We start from the raw sequence: 17,754 nt of genomic DNA on the forward strand, positions 1-17,754 counted from the left end.
ATTTCAATAACCTCACACTGTGCAGATGTTTAACTGACCTTGTCAACAACTTTATACAAAATCACTGCGATCTCACATCAGATACAAACTCAATGGAATGTTTGGTGAAAACATTTATTGACAGATGAGGTCAGGAACAGGAATACAGCCAAAGCTCATTGTCACCTTTTAATATTGATAACTGAGCAAAATGAATCTTTATTGTCTTCATATTTCATTTAGAATGAAGGTTACAGGCACTTAAAAATACAATATAAAATAAGAAAATAAAGAAATGTCTTTCAAAATGGTCATTAAAACCAAGTCCTTAATAAAACATCAGTCTGATAACAAATAATATATAATGTAATTAATGTGTTATCAAATACCACGATGTGTTATTTACTGTTTCATTAGTTTTCACACGTTTTCTTTTTCCACCTCTTTATTAATGAGATACATGAAACTCCAAGTGTTTGCATTTTTAATGTGTCACATGCACAGTACAGTCAGACACTGCTGCTGCTGCCACTGCTGCTGCTGCTGCTGCTGTCCCTGCTGCTGTCACTGCTGCTGCTGTCACTACTACTGCTGCTGCTGCTGTCACTGCTGCTGCTGCTCTGTTGCTGCTGCTGCTGCTGCTGTCACTGCTGCTGTCCCTGCTGCTGCTGCTGTCCCTGCTGCCGCTCTGCTGCTGCTGCTGCTGTCACTGCTGCTGTCACTGCTGCTGCTGTCAGTACTACTGCTGCTGCTGCTGTCACTGCTGCTGCTGCTGCTGTCCCTGCTGCTGTCACTGCTGCCGCTCTGCTGCTGCTGCTGCTGCTGCTGTCCCTGCTGCCGCTCTGCTGCTGCTGCTGCTGCTGTCCCTGCTGCTGTCACTGCTGCTCTGTCACTGCTGCTGCTGCTGTCCCTGCTGCTGTCACTGCTGCCGCTCTGCTGCTGCTGCTGCTGTCCCTGCTGCTGTCACTGCTGCTCTGTCACTGCTGCTGCTGCTGTCACTGCTGCTGCTGCTGTCACTGCTGCTGCTGCTGTCCCTGCTGCTGTCACTGCTGCTGCTGTCACTGCTGCTGCTGTCACTGCTGCTGCTGCTGCTGTCCCTGCTGCTGTCACTGCTGCTGCTGTCACTGCTGCTGCTGCTGCTGCTGCTGTCACTGCTGCTGTTGCTCCTGTCACTGCTGCTGCTGCTGCTGCTGCAGGATGAGCCAGCAGCAGAAGAGAGGAGAGAGAGAGAGATTGTCTTCACCATCAGGTTGGATCATTTCCTCTCACGCGCAGTGTGAGTGTGTGTGTGTGTGTGTGCTCAGCGGCTCGACGGACAGCGCGAGCGGGCTGTGATTGTGTGAGCGGTGCTTCCTCCCGTGACTGCGGGCGAAACCGAGAACCCACGAGCGAGAGGGACGCAGGGAAAACTGCCATGTCTTCATCATCGGAATAGAGAAACCGCTTTATAAACGGCATTAATATGAACGGTAAGAATTCACATTCAGACACACGGATTGACGATGTTGTGTAATGTGGATCACTGTTGTTTATGTGTGTGACGTTAACATTTACATCAACTAACATGTGTTATATATATATATATATATATATATGCTGCGTTTACCAAACTTCTGCTTTCATGTCTGCTCCACATTTACCCCGCAGTATATGTACATATATACACACATATATGTATATATATATATATATATATATACATATATACACGTACATATATATCCACACATATATACACACACATATACACATACATATATACACATACATATATACACACACATATACATATATACACATACATATATACACACACATATACATATATACACATACATATATACACATATACACATATACACACATATACATATATACATATATACACATATATATACATATACACACATATACATATATACACACATATATGTATATATATACATATATACACACACATATATATACACATACACATATATATGTATATATATATACATAGAGTATATTTCAATGCTCCAAAGTGTGAAATGATACTGAGCTCCCTGTAAAAGTGGGAGGTGAGATGTATTGTTTTATCAGTGTTATAATGACATTATATCTCAATTCCTTTATTTGAAACCATCCAGGAAATACAGGGCACATGTATGTAGTTTTAAAATGACAGCAGCTTCTCCAGGTGAAAGTGTCTTAAGTGTATTTAGTGTGACCTACACTTACAATAACAATAACACGACCCTGACTCTGCTGTGAAAAAGTTCTATTACAGCAGCTTTACTGAGAACATGCTTGATCATTACATAGCAGGTCAGTAACAAGACTGTATCTATCAGGGAGTGTATGTCATTATAGTTCTTTTTTATCTTTTATTTTTGATCAAATACCTTCACAGCTTTAAGTATGTATAGAAATGAGAGTTTGGAAGTTTAAATAGTTTGAGAGATTCTCAAAAGTACAGTATCTACCCCATTAGTTAGTACCCCAGAAGTCATTCATCATAAATAACGAGCCCCACGTTGGCGGGAGATCGACGTGTCACCTATGATGTTTGTTTCGTACAATTATATTATTATTGTTATTATGTTTTTAAAAGGTCTGACATCACTTCCTGTCACAAAAGTGACTTACATGAAAGGTGAATGTATCTAGAAGCACTTTAGTGGTTGGTTATTTGAATTACTGATGTCTTTCTTCATCTGAAAGCAGTGTGCTCATTCTCCTCTGACCTCTGACCTCTGGGCATTTTACCCTGACAAATGCTGATGGCTGGTCTCTGAAACATTCAGACAGTCTGGTGCTTACAAATGTATTCTGTTGTGTTATGTGATATTTGCATCAACGTGTCGGTGAACTGGTGTCCCTGATCAAGTGACCAGTACATACAACGTCCATCTGTCGTTAGCAGGTCTTTTGATTGTTTTTTTGATTGTATAACTGAGATGAAACTGCAGCACGTGAACCAAGATAATCATCTCTACACCATAGTATTTGCACCTTGTTGACTGGACCTCGTTTCGTCTGTGTGTGTGTGTGTGTGTGTGTGTGTTCAGTCGAAGTATCACGCCAAGTGAGGAAACCCTCACCATGATCCCACCTGTGCCCTCTGTAGATTAGTGTCATAGTCTAATGGACTTACCATTAACTCTACCAACACATATTCTGGTGTCATGCTGGAGCTGATTGTTCAAAGCAGCCATGTTCACGTTTGTCAGAACACAGCTCAACGGGTCACTTCCTGCTGATGATGCAGGTGTTTCCTGCTGCAGTCATATTCATGTCTTCATCGACTCTGATGACAGTGTGAAGATTTCTTGTGAATGAGCTCTTTTCCAATGTGTTGTGAGCTCAGTTGTTACCAGGTTGGTCTTTGGGTTTGCAAGTAATATCCTCCACTAAGCAGCCCCTGGGCCTCTCAGCGGATCTGCTGGCTATAAATAATAGCACATATGTCACCGTGCTCTTGGCTGACATACACTAAACCTTATCCTGAGCTCTAGAGCAGAGAGCTGTGTCTCAGTCGTGGCTGAGGCCTAAACAACACACCCTCCTCATCCTCCTCATCCTCATCATCCTCATCATCCTTCTTTTCTCCATTCATTTACTGAATCATCCTTCACTTCCCCACACTGGGCCAGTTTGGAAAGTTTGGACCAGGAAAAACAAAAATCATCACTCAAACTACATTGAATACAGCTTTTCTCTTTCATTGAGAAGAGCATGAAAGCTGAGTGTTGGTCCAAGTGTCCACAGGTGCTGAGAGCTACACCTCTGTCACATGACACCAGGGTGAGAGCCAGTGAAATAATGTCCATTAACCTCCAACAATAGACCACAGCACGCATCAACGCCAGTGCTCACTTCACAAGACTGATCCAAAGAATCCACTGACAGAGCCAGAGAGTGTGTGAGTGAGTGTGTGTGTGTGAGTGTGACACACACACACACACAATAGCACGACTCAGAGACAACTTCCAAAAGTATCACAATTCATTGCACAAAGTGTCAAACAATAATCACTCTCAAAGGAGGAAACGTAACAACAGAAAATCACTCGATCAAGGAATCACTAGAGAAGCAAAAAGGCAAAAATAACAAATTATAATCACTCACTGGGAGGAGACAAAAGGTTTGGGCAAAGTGACAAATCTAAATCACTCTTCACGACGGCTCAAAAAGGCAAACAGGTGGAAACAATCAGACTGGTGGGGAAACCACAGGGGAAGAGCAAGTTATCTGAAACAAGAGGAAAGAGACATGTCAAAGTAAAACAGGAAGTCACGAGACAAAACTAAACATAACTTGTTCTCATTTAATGAAAGAAACAGTTAGATGATGAGGCTCCGCCCCCTCAGTTTGAAAATGATGCATCTATTTAAAAATATTAAGACCAACAAAGTATCCGGGGTAACAGTAACAGGGGTCTGATATTTAAATAAGTTCTATCATTTCCTTTTTTATTAAACAAAGTGTCAGTGTCCCAGTGTTTAAGAGCAGTTAGGATAGAGACTGTGATGTGACTGTAATCCAGGCTCACAGCTGGATTACGTGTTCATCTGTAACGCCCTGACACAGCTCCAGTCGTCTCCATCGCTGCACTTTCCCACCATGCACCTGCTCATGGAATAACCTCCAAAACAGAGCGTTGACTGTGCTCGAGAGCTGTCATTCAGTTATGTTATCATCACAGCGGGATGGGATTGTGAAAATGTACAAAGAGTAAAATAAATGAAATAAAAATGCAAATAGAGGAAAAGGAATGAAAGCAGGAGGAGATGAAACATGTGACAGACACTGTGGAGAATCACATCAGGGTACGACACACAATCAGGAATCAGTGACAGACTGACGTTCACAGTTAAGACCTGAATATTGTAGATGATTATGAGATCACTGGGCAGAGAAAGAATGAAAACATCTGAAGACGATAGAAAGAGTTGATAACAAGCAACACCAGGGCAGTACAAGTAAAAACACTTTAGCTCTTGAACTGAAGGAGCCATCTTCAAATCTTCATCTTCAGTTACCTTCAGTGAACTACTGAAGATGTTCTGGGAGGATTTCCCTCAAAACTCCACTCCAGAGGACTGATGGAGAGACCATCAATAATAAGCACCTGAAGCTCAGTGAGACTAAAGACACAAGGTTACACAGCACAGGACGTGCTCAGCAGGCTCCTGACGTCCTTTCACTATTCGTGTGCTGGGGGAGTGATATCAAATCTGAAATTATCAGTGGGATTAAAGGCAGGATCAGGGTCATCCTCCATGCTGGACTAACCCCTCCACCCTCTGCACAACCAGCTGTGGCAGATGGACAGCTCGTTCTGCCACTGCATCACACAACCTTTACAAGAGCACACATGCTCAGCATGACACACACACACACACGCACGCACACACACACACACGCACACACACACACACACACACGCACGCACACACACGCACACACATGCACACGCATGACACACACACACACACACGCGCACACACGCACACACACGCACACACATGTGCACACATGTTCGACATTCATGACTTGAGGGGACATTGCATTGACTTACATTCATTTCTTGGAGACTTACACACATGTGCACACACGCACACACACACACACACACGCACACACACACACACACATATACACGCACACATGTGCACACACTCACACTCACACACATACACAAACGCACACACGTGCACACACACACGAACGCACACATGTGCACACACACACACACAGTATGTGGATTATCTCCATGTACATTGAGAGACACGTTGGTGGAACACAGTCAGTGAGCTGTTCCTCCTCCTTTCTGTACAGATACATGTTCACCCACACACACACACACACACACACACACACACGCACATACACACACACACACGCACGCACACATGTGCACACACACACACACACACACACAGTATGTGGATTATCTCCATGTACATTGAGAGACACGTTGGTGGAACACAGTCAGTGAGCTGTTCCTCCTCCTTTCTGTACAGATACAGAAATATACATACAGTGTTTACCCCGGTCGTTCCATAGACGCTGGTATTTTCAGCACTTTGACTACAGATGTAGTTCTTGTATCGCTCAGATGCGTAACTGACATATGATGCCAGTAATAGGGTTTGTCACATCTAACCCTAGATTAATGATTCAATGACCGTCTGCCTTTATATATGTATATTGTGTAAATGATAGGTACACAGTATAATAATAATAATAATAATAATACAGATAAAACACAGCTAGCTTCAACAAAACCAAAAGAGAGAATGTAAATAATCCTCTAGACTGTAGACCTCAGTCTTTGTAAACACTGAGAAACAGACTGAGGTTCTGAAAGTGAAGCTGGTTCCTGACTCTGTGACTCTGTGAACCAGGACTGGCTCAGCCATGTGTGAGAGGATCAGGAACGGCTCATCAGTGAGTGGGGCTTTTGGCCTTGAGCCCATGCTGTTCACAGATGTACAGGATTCAGAGGGGATTGAAGGTACAGTAGGCTGGATTATTCATCATAATAATCTGTCAACGGTGGAACAGTGGTTACCATTGTTGAATCCAAGCAAAGAAGGTCCCAGGTTCAAACCCTGCTCTGAGCTTGCATGTGGCACTGACCATCAATCTAGAGTCAGAGGCTGCTTCTAGTTGTAGGAAGGTTCCTATAGCAGATGGTCAAAGGCGTCAAGGCTAACCTTGAAATAATACGACAAACTGTGACGAATGTTGGAGAAGTGACTGCAGACCTGCGCGGGCTCTGACCCAGTTGTGAGGTGGATGTTTCATCAAATGAATCTTGCAGGCATTATTTGAAGGTTGAAACCCGACATTGTGTCACGTTCACCTTAATGTTGCATCATGATGTAAACATGATGCACTTCCATGCTGGACTGAGCTGCCAGTATGAATCTATGTGCATGAAGGCGTCACAGGCGTCACTGTGTTTTTAAAGTATTGTACACACACACGCACGCACAGTGTGTATGACAGTACTGCAGACCTTCTATGAGACACATTAGTGACTTTAGATCAGTCACAGAACAACATGTTCAAGCGTATGTGGATCAGCACCTTGTGTGCTGTGATTGAGAATGAATCATCTCCTTTATTGACTTTGGTGTAAGGAGAGTGAGTGAGTGAGTGGTCCAACTTCAGTCTGCAATTAGAAAAGACAACATATTCTTAAGATGTCATAACCCTAAGCAGGTGTAGATTTATTGAGTGGCCTTTATTTGGCAGAAATTGAAGATAGAATAATATCACCCATTTTTCATAAGTGTATTATTACTTATTATTATTATTATTACTAGTATTAATGACTGTTTTTCTTAGCTCAGAATGAATGTAATTATATCAGGAGCAAGGTCACCATGAGCAAACTAAACATCTTCTGAGTTTGATGTTAAACACATAGTCAGCATGAATACATGTTGGATTTTACACACTGTAGCTTTAAGTAACTCAGATGTCTTTTTGCTTGTGTTCTTGCTGGCAGCCATGTCTTCACTGAGGGTGAGCGTCCATGCCTCAGACGGGTTCCTGACAACGCTGACTAAATGTAAGTATTCATACAAGCACACATTGATTTATCAGGGTAAGCAGTCACGCGTGTGCCTGGCTCTGCACAGTGAAGATGTGTGCTGTCTGCAGGGTTGGACATTATTAGGGTTTGTAGATTGTAAATACCCCGTCCAGCATCCGGCGCAGCCTCCAGCCTCACTCAGTTGTCCTGCGTTGTGGAGTTGCACAGGAATACAGTGTAACATGTAACGCCCTCAGAGCTATTGTCTGAAAGCATTGCTGATCAGATGTGTCTGATATATCCTTGGTCTTTGTACATAAAGGTGTTGCTGCCTATGTTCAGCCTCAGACTAACTCTTATTAACTTATAAACTACGTATTTTCTGGTCATTCGAGTGTTTAAATAGAGTTTCTAAAAATAAAGTGTCTGTACACGGACTGTTCACCTTTAGCTTTTCTTTTTGAAGGAAGTAAAAGTGTTTTGTCTGAATGCTGCTCTGAGCAGGAGAACACAGCTTCTACAACAGGGATGGGCAACTATTTTCCCCAAGGGGCCACATGAGAAACAAGAAATGTTGTTGAGGGCCGGGCCAATTTCAATTTATTTAAAAGCAGTGAATTGTATTGTTTTGGTTTAAATTTAGCAGCATACAAACACACAATAAACACAATTACTAACCAACTCTATTGAACATATCAAATGACTACACTATATAATGAATATTATTATAATATACTACTGTGGTGTAGTGCAGTGACCCCTGCAGCTACAACCAGAGTAGTTCTTCTTCTTCTGCGGTTGAATGTACGCAACTCTAGTGCTCGCACCAGGAGGAGCTACGGTGGTGTATTACAGTATTAGCTTGTGTGTTAATATTATATTTTGTTGGTAACAGTAACAGTATGTAACTGGAATTATAATCTTCTTTATCAATTAGTGTGTCAGATTATATTGTGATTTGGAGTAGTTCTTGTTTGTGCTGGTGTTGTTGGTGGTTTTGTGCAAATGTGTGTTATGTATGTGTTCACATTCAATTTAAATTGGTTACAAAGACTTTCTTCAATGTCGCCAAGAAAAGTATGATATATTACATAGGTTGTGCAGAATAAGTCATGTCATACAAATCTATCAGTTTGAAAGTGTGTCACATTCAATGTACAGTAAATCACTTACAATGTATATGCCCTATGTCACCAGTAGGTGAAGCTGTGACCATAGTTTGGCACTTCAAGCAAAAAGAAACATATATCCACAGAGGTGCAACCCTTTATGTCTCTGCTTTGAACATTCCACTTCCTATTCCATGAGTTTTGAAGATATGTTCAAGGCAGGTCTGTGGTCTTGCATAGCGCATGGTAGGTCAATACAGCTTTAAGTACCTCGGGGTCCACATCACTGAGGACTTCACATGGACCACCAACAGAACACAGCTGCTCAAGAAAGCACAGCAACGGTTGTATTTTCTGAGGAGGCTGAGGAAGTTTGGCATGTCGACAAAGATCCTCAGCAACTTCTACAGCTGTGTCGTGGAGAGCAGTCTGACCAACTGCATCAGCACGTGGTACGGCAGCACTACAGCCATGGACCGCAAACGCCTGCAGAGAGTGGTAAAGACAGCTGAGAGGATCACCAGGTCCCCACTGCCCTCACTGCACAGCATCTACCACCGCAGAGTCCACAGGAGAGCTGCCACCATCATCAAAGACAGCACCCACCCACAACATGGACTGTTTACACTCCTGCCCTCAGGACGGAGGTACAGGAGTGCCAAATGCAGGACAACCCGTCTAAAGAACTCTTTTTACCCCACTGCCATCAGAATCCTCAACAGCTGAACGGGACTACAATAATCCTGTCACCTGGTTACACTGTCACTTTAATCTGTTACCGTCACTTTAAAACCTGAAACATGTCACTTTAAATCTGTTAAATTGCACAACCAGTGTTCACTTTATGTACAGTTCTTATTTTTACACTTATTTTATGCATATATGTTATTTTAGTTTCTTTGTAATTATTTATATTTTTCTTATGTATATTTATACTTTTTTTTTACAAAAGCATCTCTTTCTTACTTTATGCTGGTGTTTTTGAGTGGACAGCAAAGTAAGAATTTCATTGTACAGGGAAACGTGTTTCTTTACTGTGCATATGACAATAAACACTTTGAATCTTTGAATCTTGAATCTACAGCAATTCCTGTTGTGATGCATGAAAATGTATGAAATGCTATGTTATTAGCAGTAACCACGCAACACTGTTTTTCAATCATTTATGTTTCCTGTTCGCAAATATTTGACCTTGCAGTGTTGCCATGGTAACACTGTTGAACGATTTGTTATCATATTCAGCACGCATCATCTACCATGTGTTTTGAGTGTTTTCACTAATTTTGAGTTTGATACGATGAACTTTGTAAAAGTTATAAGGGAAATTGTGAATTTGTTTTATTTTCTGTTACCACCAGGAGGCGCTGTTTTCAAAATGTACAGTTTTTGCATAGGCATCTTCAGCAAGGGCCCCCACTTTCATTTTTTAACGCACATTCCCCGAAACACTAATAAACTCAATTTTACACCAGGTCTGATGCCGTTGCGAAAATTGGTGAGTTTTGGGGCATGTTCAGGGCCTCAAAAACGTGATTTACTTTGTGGAAGAAGAATAATAATCTATCTGATTACAATAGGGTTCTTGCAACAGAGTTGCTTGAACCCTAATAATAATAATAATAATAATAAAACCTATAATTATGATGCTAATTTGACCTGTTTTGTGTTTTTTGTTTGTTTCTAAAACAGGTTCTACTGTGTGACTCTACCATGGAACACATAGTATACTGCCTGCTGGTCCTAGGAGCCACAATAATGATCACCCACGCCTGCCCCAAGTACTGTGTTTGCCAGAATCTGTCCGAGTCCTTGGGGACACTGTGTCCCTCCAAAGGCCTCCTTTTTGTGCCTCCAGATATTGACCGCAGCACGGTGGAGCTCCGGCTCGGAGGCAACTACCTCTTCCGCATTACACAGCAGGACTTTGCCAATATGACTGACCTGGTGGACCTGACGCTCTCCAGGAATACTATTAGCTACATTCAGCCATTCTCATTTGGTGACCTGGAAACTCTGCGTTCACTTCATTTGGACAATAACCGCTTAATAGAACTGGGCCCCGATGATTTGCGAGGCTTGGTCAACTTACAGCACCTCATCATGAACAACAACCAGTTGGTTCGCATCCGTGACAAAGCCTTTGAGGACCTAGCCCCTGTTGTGGAGGATCTCGATCTCTCCTACAATAACCTTATGTCGCTGCCATGGGACTCAGTTAATCAGATGATTAATCTGCACCAGCTCAGTCTAGACCATAACCTATTGGACTTTATTCCAGAGGGCACATTCACGCACTTGGAAAGGCTGGTGAGACTTGACTTGACGTCAAACTGCTTACAGAAGATACCCCCAGACCCCATCTTCATCCGCGCCCAAGAATCCATGCTAATGGTTGAACCCTATGATCCTGAAATCTCCTTAAATCTGGGCGGGAATCCTCTTCACTGCAACTGTGAGATGCTGTGGTTGCGGAGGCTTGAGCGAGACGATGACCTGGAGACCTGTGCCTCCCCTCCTTCTCTAAAGGGTCGTTATTTTTGGAATGTGAAGGAGGAGGAGTTTGTTTGTCAGCCACCTCTCATTACCAAGCACACCCACAGGATGTTGGTACTGGAGGGCCAGGCGGCCAGCCTAGAGTGTGAGGCTGCTGGAGACCCTTCTCCTACCATCCACTGGATCTCTCCTGGTGGTCTGCTACTTGGCAACTCGTCCCGAACTGCAGTGTTCAGCAACGGAACTCTGAAGATCACCATCACCACCTCGAAGGATTATGGCACCTTCACCTGTGTTGCTGCCAATGTAGCAGGGGAGTCCACTGCATCTGTCGAGGTGTCCATCGTCCAGCTTCCCCACCATAACAATGGAACTGAGCACCCAGCACTAGCCAAGTCACGGCTCTCTGACATCACAGGAAACAGCAGGATCAGCCAGGGGGCCCCTCAGAGCCCAGCAGAGAGTGCCGTGTTAGTCTCAGAGGTGACTTCTGTTTCAGTACTGGTCAAGTGGATGGTGAGCCAATCAGCTCCTAAGGTTAAGATGTACCAGCTCCAGTACAACTGCTCTGATGATGAAGTTCTCTTTTACAGGTAAACACTCCAATATGATGATACTAGTGAATGCACAGTTAATGCTATTTATATTATTTTTTAACCTTTAAATGATCATTTGATGCAACAACACAGATTACAGTAGCTACAGATTAACTGTGTTGTTGCACTCTGACTCTGTTTCTGACTCTGATTCTGACTCTGATTCTGATTCTGTTTCTGACTTTGACTTTGACTCTGACTCTGACTCTGACTCTGACTCTGACTCTGTTTCTGACTCTGATTCTGACTCTGACTCTGACTCTGTTTCTGATTCTGATTCTGATTCTGATTCTGGTTCTGACTCTGGCTCTGACTCTGACTCTGTTTCTGACTCTGACTCTGACTCTGTTTCTGACTCTGACTCTGACTCTGACTCTGACTCTGACTCTGTTTCTGACTCTGACTCTGACTCTGACTCTGACTCTGTTTCTGACTCTGACTCTGTTTCTAACTCTGTTTCTGACTGACTCTGACTTTGACTCTGTTTCTGACTGTGACTGTGACTGTGACTCTGACTCTGACTCTGTTTCTGACTCTGACTCTGACTGTGACTGTGACTATGACTCTGACTCTGACTCTGACTCTGATTCTGACTCTGTTTCTGACTCTGTCTCTGACTCTGACTCTGACTCTGACTCTGACTCTGACTCTGATTCTGATTCTGAAAGCCAATGGCCTAACCTTGCCCAATGGTAGGTCGCAGAATAAAAGGCGGAGGTGACGTAAAGGCGGAGTGACCAGAAAGCGATGGGATCTTGATGTGGACACCAGAGACTCATGTTGATAGCAGCTGTAAATGCATGTGGTGAAGCACTATCTGATCACTATCTAATCTAATTCTAATAATGCCAGGTGTAAAGGGGCTCAGATTCAGTGCTTGACATTGATGTTGTGATAATGATTTGAAGAAGGGTCACAGTTTCAGACAAAACCTCTTCAGGTTGTAATGACTCAGTCCATAGGGAAGTGTGGTCTTACCTTTGCTGGCAGAGGTAAACCCTTCCACCCGACCTATCACAGTGTCTCAGGCCTCGTCCTCCTCTTGTTTTTTGAGACAAATACCACAATCAAAGTACCATGCATTGCTTGCAGTGCATATCATAATAACACAAAAACACCACTGACGAAGAACAACGCAGCAGTTGCTGTGGTCAACCTCCAGGACCCTTGCTCTCTTAATATTAAATATAAGCTATTGAAATAATATTCATATTAAAGTGTAAGAGAGCAGTGTCAGGGATGTGCTGTGACAATGAGCCTGATTTATAAATGTGTGTGGTGTGTGGACTGTTGCAGTCGTGTGTTTGTGCTGTACTCACATCTTCTCATAAACCCTGCACACAAAACATATATCCTATAATATTCTTGAAATTCTTTGATATTCAGAGCCAGGAGTGTAGAACCTGATAATGTAATAATTCCCCAATATTGTAATAATTTAACAGCAGACCACCCGTTACTTGGGTTCAAGTGGTGATACTGTGTAAGCAACGCAAGCTCGAGACCAACAGGAAAAAGTTGGACATGCATGTATGTACAATAACTTTTGACTTGTTCATCTGTTCTTCACAAACAATGTATCACAGGAATCCTTGGGCCAAGCCGAGTTCAACGCATCCTTAATGTTTTTTTCGGCCATATTTGATTTGATCCATAACCTTTCAAAGGCTTCTCTTGTCACACATTTTGTATAATCTTCTCAAAACATCGTTCAGATGATCTTCAGACCATGGCACACAAATGCATTCAACATCTTGAAATTCAAAGGCACTTGGCCGTGGCAGCCAATCAAACATGACGTTGAGGTCACCAAACAGGAAGTAAGCCAATTTCTCTGCAACCCTTTAACATATTTTAACCACACTTGGTACATAGATCCATGACATCATCATTTGGTGACCTTTGACCTCTGGGGGGACGTTAAACAGGAAGTTAGCTCATAGCTCTGCAAGGTTTTTATTTATCCAAACCAAACTTGGCACATCGTCTTATGACCCCCATCCTGATGATGCATGAATAACTTGGTGACCTTTGACCTCTATAAGAGCATTATAATCACAGTGAGTGTGATCATATCACAGTCGATCTATTACTTATTAATTATGAAACTGATGTTAGCATGTTCCATCCAGTTCAAATGCTTGTTCTTGGAGACCACAAGGAGTGGTGGAGGCCTGGATGTCGAAAGAAAGTTCAAATCCATGTTAAAAATAGTCATGATGAAGACATCAACCATAGAGTTCTAAGTTCTAAAATGATGGCTTTAAAATGAGGTTGCTATTCTGGATATAAGTTACTTGTGTGTTGTGTGTGTACTGTTGTGTGTTGAAATTAAAGGGGACATATTATACAAAATCAACTTTTTAATCATTTTAATACTTATATTTGGGACTCTGGAGGCCCTACCAGTCGCCAAAGTGTGGAAAAAGAATACTCAGTCATGTTTTCGTGGTCCCCCTTAGTGTAAGTATAGGCGATAAAACACTCGATGTTGAATTCCCTGGGCTTATGACGGCAGCAATCGCATTTCACCGCCAATGTTACCGCCCCACCAGTAAGTTTACTTGGAGTGCTCCACCTTAGCTCCACCTTAGCTCCACCTTAGCTCCACCTTAGCTCCACCTTAGCTCCACCTTGTCCCTATAAAATGCGAGAGTGCAGGCGAGGGAGGAAGAGCGGTATTATGTCAACGTGGAGGGACAAGTGTGCTGTTGGTGGCTGCACAGTGGAGCACAGTGTTTTACACAAACTTCCAGCCTCAGAGGATTTTATATATGAAGCTAATGTGCCGGATAAAGTCAGCAAACGTGTGTTCGTGTGTTCGCACCACTTCACATCAGACTGCGGCCAGCGGTCGCCGTATTTAGTCAGCGAACGTATTTCACCGACGTACAAACACACACATTTTTAAGAGAAGGTCAAATAGAGGTCATAACTGACCATTCTGACACGTCCTAATTAAAGATATTTGTTCCGTACGTCCTCCATGACCGGAGCACAGACTCAGTCTGATACAGTCACATACAGCGGCAGTTTATGCAGCGATCAGCGGTGCTGTCCCTAAGTGTTTTTAACTGATTTACAGTTGGTCAGTGTTTGGCTTGATCCTTGTCTCGTGCGTCTCTTCCTGTGACGACACTCTCGCTGTTTTCCGCTCACGCTGCCATGATGATATTGTCAGAGAACTAGTGGAGGGAGGGGGAGAGGAATGGAGCGTAGGGAACAGGAGCTGAGCAAGTGAGCGCTGTAACGAGGACAAATCAGAAACCCCCTGGAAGAAGTGGGCGTGTGTTTGCCTGTGTCTCATTTGCATGTAAAGGGACCATGCACAAAACGGAGCGTTCTGAAAGGGGCGGGTTTAGCAGAGTTATTGAACTGCTATGGTGCTTCATCCTTATGGTATTTTGACCAAAGCATGTCACAGACATGTTCATTAGGACACCAGGGAACTATTTTAACTTGGAGAAATAGGGTATAATATGTCTTCTTTAAGTAAACAGTTTAAACACAGCGCCCCCAGAGGTCAAAGGTCAACATTTTTTGTGGTATCCCCAGGATGATGTCATGAATCTATGGTTAAAATATGTTAAAGGCTTGCAGAGAAATTGGCTTACTTCCTGTTTGGTGACCTCAGCGTCATGTTTGATTGGCTGCCACGGCCAAGTGCCTTTGAATTTCAAGATGTTGAATGCATTTGTGTGGCATGGTCTGAAGATCATCTGAATGATGTTTTGAGAAGATTACACAAAATGTGTGACAAGAGAAGCCTTTAAAAGGTTATGGATCAAATCAAAGATGGCAGAAAATCCAATATGGCCGAAAAAAACATTAAGGATGCGTTGAACTCGGCTTGGCCCAAGGGTTCCACTGATACATCGTTTGTGAAAAACGGATGAACAAGTCAAAAGTTAATGTACATACTTGCATGTCCAACTTTGTCCTGTTGGTGGCGCTAGAGCTCTGGAGCTTGCGTTGCTTACACAGTATCACCACTTGAACCCAAGTAACGGGTGGTCTGCTGTTAAATTATTACAATATTGGGGAATTATTATATTATCAGGACCTGCGAAATGAAGGCTTACCTGATAATGTAATAACCTCCTGTTAATGTAATACTTTATTACATTATTGGTCAAAAGTGTATTGCATTATTGGGAAATGCACTTTATTACATTATCGGGAAGTTATTAGATTATCAGGTTTTATTACATTTTCAATGGACTCAAGTGCAAATTTTTATTACATTATCAGGTTCTACAAGGAGGTTTGTGGCAAAGGTACATTTAACCTTTATAACATGAAAACTGTGCGACGTATTGATCTGAATAATGCTTCTCTCTGTGTTCAGGATGATCCCTGCCTCCAGTCAGGCTTTTGTGGTGACTAATCTGGTGTCGAGGACTCGCTATGATGTGTGTGTGCTTGCTGCCTGGGACGACACGGCCACCACGCTCACAGCCACCAGTGTTGTTGGCTGCACACACTTCTTCACGCAGGACGACTACGCTCAGTGTCAGTCTCTGCCCAGGTCGCTGCTCGGAGGCACCATGATCCTGGTGGTCGGTGGCATCATCGTGGCCACCTTACTGGTGTTCATTATCATTCTGATGGTGCACTACAGAGCTGCAGATACTGCACTCCCCAAAATGCGGCTGACCAGTGTCACTGAGCCATATTCTCAGACCAATGGGGGACGACTTGGGCAAAATGGACTCCTCATGTCTCAGTCTGAGCCAATAGTCAAGCCCAAAGTGACTCTGCAAGAGAAGGTGGTGGAGTTCAAGTGTGGTTCCCTCCAGAGCAGCCTTACCTCATCATCCTCTTCCTCCACGTCATACAGCCCCAAACACACACTGACCAATGTTTGGAGGTCAGCTCCCTCTAAGCAGCAGCCCAGCCTGGACAACCCTCTCAGGGCCTTCACTTCCCTGGAGCTGCAGGTAGCACAGGAACATAAGCCAGAATCCTCCAGTAGCACATCAATGATAACAGACAAAGAGCCTCTGCTGGGCTGGAAACTAGACTCAAGCCTCAGTCAACTACTGCTGCTCCCTCTGGACTCACAGTTTAAAAGGAGCCAGTCCTTTGACAGTGGAGATGTGTCAGGTAGCAGCACCACTCAGTTATACAGCATCAGCAGTGTCTGGACACGGCGGAGTCTCTCTGTGAACAGTATGCTGCTGCAGAGTGAGGACGACACACAGGGAGACACACAAGGAAGCAAGGAGACGACAGACAGTGCTGTGATGGAAAGTACTGTGTAGTCAGACTGTCAGTCAACAACGATGCCAAACAGACACTAAAGTTAGCCACTGAAGTTAGCCACTAAAGTTAGCCACTACCTCTGGATTGATCTGCTTCACTCTTTGTACAGAGACGGATCTAAGGCTGATCACACATGACAGAGCAACACTGTCACACTGTGTATATATTCTATGTTTCCTTTTTTATACATATAAATGAGCCACGTGTGTGTGTGTGTGTGCGTGTGTGTGTGTGTGTGTGTGTGTGTGTGTGTACAGGTCTGGAAAATAATTAAAGACAATTAAAAGATTTTGTCTCATATCAGTTACTCTCTTTATTCTCTCTCTCTCCCTCTCTCTCTGACTCTTGAGCTGACTCTGGAGCTGACTCTGGGGCTGACTCTGGACCTGACTCTGGAGCTGACTCTGGAGCTTACTCTTGAGCTGACTCTGGACCTGACTCTGGAGCTGACTCTGGAGCTGACTCTGGAGCTTACTCTTGAGCTGACTCTGGACCTGACTCTGGAGCTGACTCTGGAGCTGACTCTGTACCTGACTCTGGAGCTGACTCTGGACCTGACTCTGGAGCTGACTCTGGACCTGACTCTGGAGCTTACTCTTGAGCTGACTCTGTACCTGACTCTGGACTTGACTCTTGAGCTGACTCTGGACCTGACTCTGGAGCTGACTCTGGAGCTGACTCTGGAGCTTACTCTTGAGCTGACTCTGGAGCTTACTCTTGAGCTGACTCTGGACCTGACTCTGGACGTGACTCTGGAGCTTACTCTCTAGCTGACTCTGGA

General features: G+C 43.5%; 1 protein-coding gene across 1 annotated transcript; it reads left to right on the forward strand.

The window, feature by feature from the left end:
* Nucleotides 1-1,161: 1,161 nt before the first annotated feature.
* lrfn2b (leucine rich repeat and fibronectin type III domain containing 2b) lies at nucleotides 1,162-17,015 on the forward strand. The gene is made up of 4 exons (XM_058612641.1): nucleotides 1,162-1,448; nucleotides 7,484-7,546; nucleotides 10,309-11,705; nucleotides 16,057-17,015. The coding sequence occupies exons 3-4, from the start codon at nucleotides 10,330-10,332 to the stop codon at nucleotides 16,970-16,972; spliced, it is 2,292 nt and encodes a 763-aa protein (XP_058468624.1). The 5' UTR covers nucleotides 1,162-1,448; nucleotides 7,484-7,546; nucleotides 10,309-10,329; the 3' UTR covers nucleotides 16,973-17,015.
* The last annotated feature ends 739 nt before the right edge of the window (nucleotides 17,016-17,754 follow it).

The sequence above is a fragment of the Solea solea genome, chromosome 17 (genome assembly GCF_958295425.1).
Source record: "Solea solea chromosome 17, fSolSol10.1, whole genome shotgun sequence".
NCBI classification, from domain to species: Eukaryota; Metazoa; Chordata; class Actinopteri; order Pleuronectiformes; family Soleidae; genus Solea; species Solea solea.

Bases quoted from the DNA above. Each gene is read 5' to 3' on its own strand.
- lrfn2b (XM_058612641.1), top strand. From the start codon at position 10,330: ATGGAACACATAGTATACTGCCTGCTGGTCCTAGGAGCCACAATAATG. The intron at 11,706-16,056 runs GTAAACACTCCA...CTCTGTGTTCAG, and splicing joins GATGAAGTTCTCTTTTACAG to GATGATCCCTGCCTCCAGTC.